General features: G+C 32.0%; 1 protein-coding gene across 2 annotated transcripts in view; it reads right to left on the minus strand.

Annotated features, from left to right (window-relative positions):
- Positions 1-11,182, minus strand: part of LOC127716401 (uncharacterized) — an 84,865-nt gene extending 73,683 nt beyond the window's left edge. The window contains exons 1-3 of one of the 2 annotated variants that reach the window (XM_052222591.1): positions 11,086-11,182; positions 7,132-8,092; positions 2,004-2,148 (exon numbers count right to left, since the gene is read on the minus strand). In XM_052222591.1, coding sequence (XP_052078551.1) covers positions 2,004-2,148; positions 7,132-8,083 — 1,097 coding nt within the window. In that variant the 5' untranslated portion in view covers positions 8,084-8,092; positions 11,086-11,182. Of the gene's footprint in view, positions 1-2,003; positions 2,149-7,131; positions 8,093-11,065 lie in introns of both variants that reach the window. The other variant, XM_052222592.1, reaches the window with a different exon arrangement.
- Between the last annotated feature and the right edge of the window lie 2,957 nt (positions 11,183-14,139).

The raw sequence follows: 14,139 nt of genomic DNA on the forward strand, positions 1-14,139 counted from the left end.
ATAATCTCAATTCAAATTTCCAATGGAGTTTGCAACCATAATTACCCATTTAAATTTACCATAGTGCTAACTTAATCTATTTTATAATAGAATTTAAAATATAGTGTCAAATCTTTCATATGGATTTTTTTGTAAAAAAAAAAGATGCAACATTTGCAGATATTTTTACTGGTCTTCCTTTATAAATATGCACTTCTTTAATCATAATTTTAAAGCAGTGTAAGGGAAGTAACCAAAATGTTGTATTTGGATTACCTCCCTTACACTGTTTTAAATTATCTTAATTGTTCATTTACCATTACTTTATACATAATTTAAAAGCAGTGTAAGGGAGATAATTTCAATGATGTATTTGATTTTATCTCCCTTACACAGCGTTAAATTATGTTTTGTACTAAAGTATTTGTCCATTAACCAGGACAACCTTGTTTTTCCCCCTTTTTTGCCCCTAATTCTTAAACGGTTTGAGCCATAACCCCCCAAAGCAAATCCTAACCATCCCTTTGTGGTATGGAAACTTGTAGTATAATTTCAGAAAGATCCATACACCGTTCCACAGTTATTGTCTGGAAACTAGAAAATGCTTATTTTTTGCCCCTTTTTGACCCCTAATTCCTTAACTGTTGGTACCATAACCCCCAAAATCAATCCCAACCTTCCTTTTGTGGTATTAAAACTAATGTGTCTTCGGACGACGACGACGACGACGCCACATCATACCAATATACGACCACAAAAATTTGTTTGCGGTCGTATAAAAATGAAAATGATTTCATGACAAAATAAACAAGTGCATCTATCATATGTTATATTCAAACACTTTTGAAAGTAATAAAATTAAAAAGCCTGTGATTTCCTGTCAATTTGATAAACAAAACTAATCCCAGAAATGAATCAGTTTTACTTGCACTATAGTTGCAGAGGTCCAACCCTGAACAGTTGGGGCAAAAATGGACACAATATTCAAGCTTGATACAGGTCTGAATTTGGATTGTATTAAATATTTGACATATTATAGGTTTCTGAATAAATGTAGTGAAAGAACTTGAAATTGGTTATATGAATTGAATTTAGATTCAATTAAAGATTTCTTGCTGTTGTGCAATACACTGTGCTGTTGTGCAATACTTCGTAAATCTGTTGTCAGACTATAAACAAATAAAGTTCAATTAATTCTCAATGTCATATTAGAAATTTATGAAAATGTAAAGGGAGCTTACATCAATAGATATAAACAATTCACCAAAGTTTCATGAGAATTGCTGACAGCATTTTTGAGTTATTGTCCGAAAACTGGAAAATCCCCCCTTTTTTACTGAATAAAACCCCATAACTCAGAAATGTAAAATGTAAAATTTATAAAATTCTAAAAGGAGCTTACATCAATAGATATATACAATTCACCAAAGTTTCATATGAATTGCTGAAAGCATTTTTGATTTTTTGTCCGAAAAAGGGAAAATCACCCTTTTTTTATGAATAAAACCCTGTAACTCGGAAACGTAAAATCTAAAATATATAAAAATCAAAAGGGAGCTCTTGTCAATAGATATAAACAATTCACCACAATTTCTTGCAAGTTGGTGAAAGCATTCTTGAGTTATTGTCTGAAAACTGGAAAATCCCCCTTTTTTTTATGAATAAAACCCCACAACTCGGAAACGTAAAATCTAAAATTTATAAAAAATGAAAGGGAGCTCACGTCAATAGATATAAACAATTCACCAAAGTTTTATGCAAATTGGTTAAAGCGTTTTTGAGTTAATGTCCGACATGTTGACGACGGAGGGACAAACGGACAACGGTATACCATAATACGTCATATAAAAAGGACACCAACTTTTATGTCATCTTAAAATGACAGAAATTGTGTGAAAAAATTTCTGGATCCTTGCATAGGACAGCTGCTTAGCAACATTTAAAGATAGATATAGATTATGGTTTTGAACGTCTCTGTCCCTTAAAAGCATGTATATGACCTGGACACAATAAAATGGACATACTTATTCCTGATATACTGCTGGATTCTTTTCATATTTTGCTCCATTTCTGCAGACTGACAGTTTGTGTCTGATTTGTGACGTCTCCTTATTTGTTTATTCCCTGCTAATCTAGCTGGTAACATCAGATCAATTGTATGGGCCAATGCTAAGAAGAAATGATAAAATGTTAACACAGACATGACAGAGATATGTCTAGCCTATATGCATTTTTTAAAGTGTATTGCAAATGGTGAAAATAAAACGGCAATACATGTATATATATATATATACTTCAACATGTAAACTATGCAAAATATTCAAATTCAATAAACCATGACTGAAAGTGGACATGGTACAGGACCAAATAACCTTCGTGAAAATGAGGAATTCCAATGCAAATAGAATTGAATACCAAATGTCATTGAATTATCACAAGTCAGGTTCCCATTAAATTGACATAAACACAAACTTGTGTAAACTATGCAAAAAGTCTGAAGTCAATGAGACGTACAAATGCTGATACAAGTGCATACCAAATATCATTGGCTAACAACATACCAAATATCATTTACTAACAACATACCAAATATCACTGACTAACAACATACCAAATATCACTGACTAACAACATACCAAATATCATTGACTAACAACATACCAGATATCACTGACTAACAACATACCAGATATCACTGACTAACAACATACCAGATATCACTGACTAACAACATACCAGATATCACTGACTAACAACATACCAAGTATCACTAACTCACAACATACCAAATAACATACCAAATATCATTGACTAACAACATACCAGATATCACTGACTAACAACATACCAAATATCATTGACTAACAACATACCAGATATCATTGACTAACAACATACCAGATATCATTGACTAACAACATACCAAATATCATTGACTAACATCATACCAAATATCACTAACTAACAACATACCAAATATCATTGATTAACAACTAACCAGATATCATTGACTAACAACATACCAAATATCATTGACTAACAACATACCAGATATCATTGACTAACAACATACCAGATATCATTGACTAACAACATACCAAATATCATTGACTAACAACATATCAAATATCACTAACTAACAACATACCAAATATCATTGATTAACAACTAACCAGATATCATTGACTAACAACATACATAATATCATACCAAATATCATTGACTAACAACATACCAGATAACATACCAAATATCATTGACTAACAACATACCAGATATCATTGATTAACAACTAACCAGATATCATTGTCTAACAATATACCAAATATCATTGACTAACAACATACCAAATAACATAACAAATATCATTGACTAACAACATACCAGATATCATTGATTAACAACTAACCAGATATCATTGTCTAACAATATACCAAATATTATTGAATAACAACATACCAAATATCATTGACTAACAACATACCAAATATCATTGATTAACAACTAACCAGATATCATTGACTAACATCATAGCAGATATCATTGACTAACAACATACATAATATCATTGACTAACAACTAACCAGATATCATTGACTAACAACATACAAAATATCACTAACTAACAACTAACCAGATATCATTGACTAACAACATACCAAATATCACTAACTAACAACATACCAAATATCATTGATTAACAACATACCAGATATCATTGTCTAAACAATATACCAAATATCATTGACTAACAACAAACCATATATCACTGACTAACAATATACCAGATATCATTGATTAACAACATACCAAATATTATTGACTAACAACATACCAGATATCACTGACTAACAACATACCAGATATCATTGATTAACAACATACTAAATATCATTGACTAACAACTTACCAGATATCATTGACTAACAACATACCAGATATCATTGATTAACATCATACCAGATATCATTGACTAACAACATACCAGATATCATTGACTAACAACATACCAGATATCACTAACTAACAAGATACCAGATATCATTGATTGACATCATACCAGATATCATTGACTAACAACATACAAGATATCATTGACTTACAACATACCAGATATAATTAACTAACAACAAACTAAATATCATTGATTAACAGCATACCAGATATCACTGACTAACAACATACCAGATATCACTGACTAACAACAAACCAGATATCATTGATAAATAACATACCAGATATCATTGTTTAACAACATACAAGATATCATTGATTAACAAAATACCAGATATCATTGAATAACAACATACAAAATATCATTGATAAACAACATACCAGATATCATTGACTAACAACATACCAAATATCATTGACTAACAACCTACCCGATATCATTGACTAACAATATACCAAATAGCATTGACTAACAACATACCAAATAGCATTGACTAACAACATACCAAATATCATTGACTAACATCTTGCCAGATATCATTGACTAACAACATACCAAATATCATTAATTAACAACATCATTGGCTAACAACTTATCAGATATCACTGACTGACAACATACCAGATATCATTGACTAACAACATACCAGATATCATTGACTAACAACATACCAGATATCATTGACTAACAACATACCAGATATCATTGACTTACAACTTACCAGATATCATTGACTAACAACATACCAGATATCACTGACTAACAACATACCAAATACCACTGACTAACAACATATCAGATATCACTGACTAACAACATACCAAATATCATTGACTAACAACATACCAGATATCATTGACTAACAACATACCAAATATCATTGACTAACATCTTGCCAGATATCATTGACTAACAACATACCAAATATCATTGACTAATAACTTACCAGATATCATTGACTAACACAACATACCAGATATCATTGACTAACAACAAACCAGGTATCATTGACTAACAACTTACCAGATATCATTGATTAACACAACATACCAGATATCATTGACTAACAACATACCAAATATCATTGACTAACACAACATACCAAATATCATTGATAAACAACATACCAAATATCATTGACTAACACAACATACCAAATATCATTGATAAACAACATAACAAATATCACTGACTAACAACATACCAGATATCACTGACTTACAACATACCAGATATCACTGACTAACAACATACCAAATATCATTGACTAACACAACATACCAAATATCATTGATAAACAACATACCAGATATCACTGACTTACAACATAACAAATATCACTGACTTACAACATACCAGATATCACTGACTTACAACATACCAGATATCACTGACTAACAACATACCAGATATCATTGACTAACAACATACCAGAAATCAATGACTAACAACATACCAGATAATACTGACTTACAACATACCAGATATCACTGACTAACAACATACCAAATATCATTGACTAACAATTAGTGGTTTATCTTAAAGTCACTTAATCAAAAACTTCAGCATGTTAGTTATTCAAAAGTATACATGTCAATAGACCATGACTGAGGAAGAGGGCCAAATAATCTTTATTAAAATTAGATGTGCCAAATATCACTTATGTTTCTCCTAAAATTGATCTAATCACAAAATTTAACATATGGATTGATTGATTGAAAGATGTTAATGCTACTTTTATCCCTATTGTGCTATTTGGTGGCACTCCGTCTTTATTGGTGGAGGAAGCCAGAGTGCACAAAGAGAACCACCACCTTCAAAAATTAACATATAAACCATGTAAACTAAGTTAAAGTTTCAAAATCAATAGACCATAACTGAGTAAGGAGGACAAATTTTCCCAATGGATATGAGATGTGCCACTGCTAATACAATTACATACTCCATATCATTGCTGTGCCACTGCTAATACAATTACATACCCCATATCATTGTCTTACCACTAGTGGCTCCCTGACCTTCTCAGAGACAGTATTCTCAAATCTTCATTTTTCTACTTTTTTCAGACAAGACATAGATGCAAACTGTTCTGCATTTCATGCATTTTATAAACATGAAAGGCTGGAGGGAGCATATATAGTCATGATTTTAGGGATCACTATGTTTTCCTATCTGTGCATCTATCCAAATGTATCCAATTAAATTTTGGTATCAACATCAATGTATTAAGCCATAGAATTCATGGTTCACTGAACATGGACCTGCGAAAGTGTAAGCTGGGCATGGCGTCCTATGAACTTATTCTCATATTGTTTATTTTGTAATGAGTATCCTTTAATTTGGTGACCTCAGTGGCCAAGTGGTCCAAGTAGTTCATCTATAGTAAGTACCATCTACAGGAAACACTAGTCTGACAACAATGAGGTTTATAGTCCAAACCTCTCTTGCAGCAAGGTACGTTTGACACCTTACTCATGGACTAGGATTGCCAGTTTTCCTACCGAAGGCCACCAGTTTTCTCCAGGTACTCTGGCTTCCTCCATCAATGAAAACTGACCATCATGAATAAAGCCAAGTGTACTAAAAGTGGCATTGAATACCAACAATCAATAAATCATTTCTTTTTTCAGTCTATTAGATTAGGATATTTAGTATAAGCAATCTTATTAAATGCATATAATAAAACAAGAACTTGCTTAAATATGACTTCCAAACTTCTGACCAAATTGTCAATCAATGTTCATGTACAATATACATGCAGTTAAAGAGGGTCTGGATGGGATCCTTAATTTGTTGGATTTTTTTTAAATCTTCATGATCTTAGAGCATTTTTCTTTAGCTTTAAAAATAACACTTGTTCATTAAACTTCTCATGAAATTGATTTTACTACTAAATTTCTAGATAATTTCTTTACTCTGTACATCATTCATTTTTGTATTCAGTATCTTATTATCTAAATGCTAATCTATTTAATTTTCCACAGTTATTCTTTAATTTTTTGCACCAAATCCTTCTCATTTTTCTCTGTTTGTTACTTTGCTTGACGATTATTCTCTATTCTGTAAACTGCATCCAAACCCTCATTAGACATGTCAGAGGAAAAAAGTGAATTTTTTTTTTTTATTGGTTCAAGTAAGGATTCAAATCTTATGATTCTTTGCTATCGATCATTTCTTATTCAATTATTGATACACACCTGAAATCTGTTTGCATCGATTATATCGATTTAGATGAACCTTGTTCACTGTAATCCAGCTTTGGTAGTCATAGCTATAGCAACACAGGAAGTATGATGAAGATTTACTGCCTTGAACAATATCATCGACAAGAGAATCATCGATACCACAGCCACTACTCCAAATGTTACGATGTGGCAATAGGTTTACAGACTTGCCTTTATCATAGACATGATTGATACATGTATGTGTCGCTTCTAATACATTAAATAAATAATCTAACTGAAGCTGACGAAAGGAATGAGAAGAGTTGCCAATTTGTAATATTCTCTTTATTGACTTTGGAACGTTTATAAAAGAATGTGTTTTTGCCAGGCGTTTTGAAGCTGATATAGAAAGTTCTACAAGTGAAGGAACTGCTTTTAGAATACTTGTTTCAAGGTCAACTATTTCCTCTCTTAATTCACTTAGTTCTATGTCAAAGCTTTCAATATTACAAAAAGGTAAATAACCAAAACCACCAGTAACATTTCCAGATTTTTTTCTCTTTCGTTTTTGCTTCTTACTTGGAGCTCTTTGTCTATCTTGAGTTGATTTGATTTGAGATGATAAATGTGGAGTATCTGCTTGAGAAAAGTTTGAACTACAACTTGATTGTAATGAGTCAAAGACAGAATCACTACTTTGATCTAAAGGGCCAGTCTCCGCTGATTCATCATCTGTTGAGATACTGGAGGTGGACGATGTAAACAAGAACTCTTCTTCTGCTGAATAATATTCACTACCATCTGAATCTTCATCAGGATTCATTTCCATCTGGTTTGTATGAGATCCAGTTCTATGTTTCTTTCTCGACTCAGAAGTTTGATGGGGTTCATTCTTGCTGAACTCCATTGAAATGATACGAGCATATTTTGGTCGACATTTTTTCTGCTTAATTAAACGTTCTAGTCCTTCTGTATCTTCTTCCATATTTTATACCTAAATACATGAAATATGAAATAATTGTAAAAATTTAAACCACCATCATTGACATGGTTAAACTTATTTCTGAGATTCTTTTATGATATATTAGTAACGTTTTTTATATGTTACGTCAGTGGGTTTCATTATTATTGTATAAGATTACTTATTCTCATTTATAGTTGTAAAGTCATTAATTACAATCTATTTTTATTGCATTGGATAAGAGTTTATTAGTTTAATGTCAAATTAATCATGTTAATCTGGTGCCTCATTGCTCCGGTTATACAGGTGCTTCGGTAGCCCTAGTGCTCCAGGCTCCTGTTGACCAATCAAGCTGTAATAATTGTCTCCTTCACAACTTTTAAAATAAGATTTCTATTTACACTAAGTATTTAATGAAAAATCATAATAAAAGTTGAAATTCTGTACATGGAAACATTCAATTATGTTTCTAATTTATGTAAAAATTTTAGACCATGCACTTACACATTGTTCAGACTCATATTTTTTTAGTTTTGTTTATGCTTTTTTATTATAAGGGCCTCAGGGAAGATTAGTTTACTAACTATTTAACCCAAATAAAATTAAGTATCGTTGTTGTTGTTATTGTTAAATGTACATGATGTAGGATGTATAAAATATGCACACAAAAAAAATAGAAATGGGACATTTAATTCAGTACCTCATATGGATAGAAAGAGAAATAGAAATTCTTTATTTGAATAATTATAAACCCTTGCTGGTTTTTGATTACATACAATGATCACAATGATTTTTTAAAAGACAAATAAATATAATAATTATAACATTACATGTATAGACCAATAAGGGGTGTGGAAATGCTATGCCCGACTCGTACATTTGACCGATCGGACAAGCAATTTTTTTTATTATACTTCATGTCAAAATGCCAGATTTTGATTGGTTAATACGAGGGAGACAATTTACTCTATCTCATGGCAAATACTCTACTACCCTGGTCCCTTCAGGGAGACCCTTGCTCCATTGTGCACTTTAATAAATTATACGGATGATTGTTATGTACAAGACGACATAGTTTATTACTTTGAATTTAAAATTTAATAGACAGTAATAACAGTATAATAAATTAAATAACACATATCTGAGAGGGTGATAGAGCAAATTGTTACCCCTCGAAAAGACATTGTCAACCTTGGCTTCGCCTCAGTTGACAATGTTTTCTCGGGGTAACAATCTGCTCCATCACCCTCTCAACTATGTGTTATTTATATAGTATCTTTGTTGCCCGTGGACAAGTAAAAAAATGTTGCTTGACAATGATAATTTTATAATCATATAGAAAAGTCCTCAAAATTTATTCATCGAAGTAGAAAAATATCAAATAACAGGATGAATGCAACATGCTCAAGTAAAACAACATCAATGATCAAGAAATAGATCGATTATCAAACAACAAAAAATAAGCTACAGACCTGGTTTTCAATAATATTCTGCGATTTTTTCACAGTGATCCGGGATTGTTGATCAGGTTATAGCATTAGGATACACTGGAAGCGGTCATTATTAATTTTAAGTTCTAAATGACAGGTCGAGTTGGATAAACATCTTTAGCATGTTTAGATAGGTCATCACACGGAAGTTGACAGCGGTGGATCCAGAAATTTTCATAAGGGGTGGGCCTACTGACTGTCTAAGAGGGGGCCCGCTCCAGTCATGCTTCAGTGATTCCCTAAATAATCAAGCAAATTTTTCCCACAAAAGGGGGGGGGCCCGGGCCCCCTGGAAAACCCTCTAAATCCGCCTCTGGTTGACAGACGGAAAGAGGCAAACAACTATTCAAGAATTTATCAATTATTTGGTTTTCATCTCTTCCATGTCTTCATTAACTTATTGACTTTAAAACTTTTCACAGGCTCACAGTGAAGAAAATAGAAGTCATGATATAATCTCCCACTTTCATGTACATTGTACATGTAAGTTAGCATAGAAAAATAATTTGCAAAATTGGTCTCCTAAGATTCTTTAGTTTAAAGTTATTTTTTTCTTGGTTGGTTCAATCTACAAATGTATCTCACTGGTGTATACTCTACTTATATTTTTAACATTCTAACATACAAACAAAGACCATGAATACAATTTTCATTGTGTTTCAAAACTGTTTTAGAAACATACAATTTTACAGTAAAATACATCTTCATTCCAAAATTCTTTAAGAAATCAGGGTAAGTAACTTTTCTTCCGGACAAGTAAAATTTATAATTTCACTTGCCTGGGGACAAGTGGTCAACAAATATTTCCACAACCCTGCCAATGAGTAGTCAGTGTATACACATGAGAGAGAAATGTTTATAGGAGAGACAATCAATTAATATTGTAAGGATTATTTCCCTTTGAACAGTATCTAATAAACTTTCAAGAATAAGTATGTTGTTCAGAGCATGAAAAACTCATTAAATACGAGGGTTCCTCCCATGTACAGGCAGCAACCACATTACAAAATATTTCTGTTTAAGAAAAAAGAAGAGACATGACACTATTTAAGAGTAAAAATCTTCTTTCTGTTATGACAGGATTGCTTCCCTTCATTAGTAGATACTTAGTCAGCCGTAAGAGGTTGAGCTAAGGAAGTACTTCTTTAGCTCAGTTGGTTCGTGCGCTGCCTTGTAACACAGAGGTACCGGGTTCGAGTCCCGGGGGAAACAAAGATGATTTTGTATGTAGAATCATGCTCTCCGGTTACACAGTCTTGGTTTTTTTTTTTTCGCCTATTAATTCATTTTTTCGAGCGTTTTTTGTTTTTGCATGCAAGTACGTCTTTGTGTCAAAAAAATCTACTTCATTGCGACCCTAGCAATCATACCACATCTCATTATTTTTATATATATATATATATATATATATGTTTTGCTGCTATTAGTGTTAAAGATAGACTTGGAGTACTCCCCTTTTTCACAACTAATATTTCGAACATTTTACATGTTTGTCACTTAAGGAAGTGTTTATTACCTTCTGAAAGATCAGCTTACCTAGCACTACACTTATAGTTTGACGGTCAAATATTGATTTTATGTAGAAACAGTAAATTTAGCAAAGTTGTTGCACAACATCTCTATGACGCTTTTTCCGGGAACCGTAATTGTTTTCGATTTTTCAAACTTATCTAAACTTCCGTCAGAAACATAAAATTATTTCGCACAATGCCAAGACGTTATTATTGCGATTTTTGCGATAAATCGTTTGCTGATAACCCGGTAGCAAGGAAAAATCATATGAATGGAACCACGCATCAAAGAAACAGAAAGCAGCATTACGATTCATTCCGGGATCCCGAAATACTCTTATTTGAAGAAATCAACAAGAAGCCATGTAAACATTTCTTGCAAAGTGGGACATGCACTTTCTTTGATAGTTGCAGATTTTCTCATCTACGTGAAGATGAAAAGGAACAACTGAGAACTCAAGCAACAGAAATGAAAACAAAAAAATACAAGAGACAAGACATAAAGAAGGATAAAAATGATGAGGATCTCAAAACTTTTTTACAGAAGATTGAGAGTGGTCAAAAGTTTGATCAGAAAGAAGGAAAAAATATACATTCAGGAGTAGTGATTCCAAAATATAGTATACCAACATTCTTACAAACTGTTGCAAACTTGCCACCATCGCTTGTACCGCCTCCACCAGATAGTTTCTTAGACCTTGAGCTCAAAGAATGGGGATAATCATGTATACTATACATGTATAATATTTTTTTTTATTATAATAAAATTGAGAATAATTCTTTTTTATGTATTGCTTATGAGCATTCTGATATTTAAGTTTTCCTAGGTGATCATGGTGATGCAACAATACATGTACAGAATAAGAATAAGAATAAGAATTTTATTAGTTTAAAATCCAAACAATAGGATTGTTACTAAATAAACAAACCAATACAAAACCAAAACAAAACAAACAAACAGACAGACAGACAGACAGGCATATTAATGACAAAACGATAGACATTAAACAATATAAACATGTAGCATTGAAGAAAAAAAAATTAAGATTATTAATATTAAGTATTATACTATTTTTGACAGTGTACAAGAACATGATTTAATATAATCATTAGAAGTTTCTCTTGTCATGCATTGTTTAATTTGCATAATTTGTTATGTTGTATATGTCATGTATGTTGTACACTTGGATTATGCAATTTATCATATTTGCTTTATCCAATAAAATATTTGAATTTAGAAGTTAGAACTATACATTGTACATGTACATGATGTGTATTTTGTATTTGGTGTACATGTACAGGATTGTAATGTCACAGTACCCAAATTGCTCCAAGCACCCAATGTGTATAGATTGGCTTAAAGAGTGACAGATCTCTTTATAAGAGACTACACAGTTCATATCTTTTATCATTATGCAAGTCTTTCAAAATAGCTAAATATTCTTAAAGATACACAAAATGGCAACATTATATACCATGTATACCAACAGATGAATTGCCAGTGAAAAAATTGTAATTTAGGGAAACATTGCATGAGGCCTGCCTTGACGTCCACAAAAAGTCAACTTTTAAAAATGAGAAACTACAGACATCCATTTTGTACAAAATGCATAAAGCACATAGACTATTGTCAAATTGTTAAAAAAAAAAAATAAAAACATCAGTTATTTGATTTTTATGGATGCGAAATTAAGCATGGTGCAATTTTGGTATCCCTCATTAGAGAATCTTGGATCATTTGTGGGTTATGTAGAAATAAATGCAAAATGTAGTAAATAAGGATACATTTACAAAATAAACACAGAATGGAATCTTTTGTCTGTTTCTGAAATAAATGAAGGTGTCAAAATAGATGCAATTTGGGAACACTCAAGTTAAGCTGTAAATGTCTGCAGCCGACCTTGACCTCAACTTCATGGTACAGTGATCAACTATTGTGTTGACTTATAGTATTCATGATTAGTATAAAAATAAGATATTATTGCCTATGAGACAACTGTCCACCAGAGACAAAAGGTAATGATGTAGATAACCATTAGACTGTCAAAACCTTGTAGCTACAAATGTAGCATGAGAAAATGTGAAACAATTCAAAAAGAAAATCAAAAGCCTGAATTGCGAATTAAAAAATTATGCATAATCCAAAAAAAAAAAATCAGTATGTACATCCAAATACATACCTTCAGGTCATTTGTTTTCTTGTTTGAATTGTTTTACATTTGTCATTTTTGGGGCCTTTTAAAGCTGACCATGCTGTGTGGGTTTTGCTCATTGTTGAAGGCCATGATGTGCTAGCATATTTTTGGATGAGAAATAAAGAATAAAATGTTGGAATAAGATGCACTTCATTATCAAGCAACTTTCTAACAAGACTAATACATAGTAAGGACCAGGATTATCTCCCTTCACTCACATCATTGGGTAGGTTTCATCAAAATCAGTACAGCCTTTGAGGTGGAGTTGCAAGTTATTACCACAAAGTGCAATATTGAAGTAAGTATATTTGATTATCTTTAACAACATAGGACAGGGATAATTCTCTTTATGCACATCCTTTGGTAGTTTTCTACACCTGTGTAAAATTTCATCAACAGCCATTAAGTCTTTTCAGACTTGGGATTTCGAGAGACTATTACCACATATTGGCATATATGGAAGTATAAATATTCAATTATCTCTCCTTTCAGATATAAGACAGAAATTATATGTCTTTATGCACATCTTCAGGTAGTCTTCATGACAGTGTAAAGTTTCATAAATATCTGTCTAGCTGTTTATGGGAAGAGTTGTGCTTACATAGTTTCACACATTAAAGGGGAGATAATTTCACATATTGCAATACAGAAGTAAGTGAATTTGATTATCTCCCCTTTAATATGTGGAACTATGTTTACAAATCACCATGTATATCAATTATACAGAATTGTACACCCACAGATAGAGTTCTACAAATGTGTAAAATTCCTCATTACCCATTTGGCTTTGGAGGAGGTATTGCACTTAACAGTCACATGTAAGAGTGATCGCTATGTACCCTCTTGAAACTCTGTTTGTAGGGGTTATAAAAAAAAATCTTTGA

This window comes from Mytilus californianus, unplaced genomic scaffold (genome assembly GCF_021869535.1).
Source record: "Mytilus californianus isolate M0D057914Y unplaced genomic scaffold, xbMytCali1.0.p SCAF_9, whole genome shotgun sequence".
NCBI classification, from domain to species: domain Eukaryota; kingdom Metazoa; phylum Mollusca; class Bivalvia; order Mytilida; family Mytilidae; genus Mytilus; species Mytilus californianus.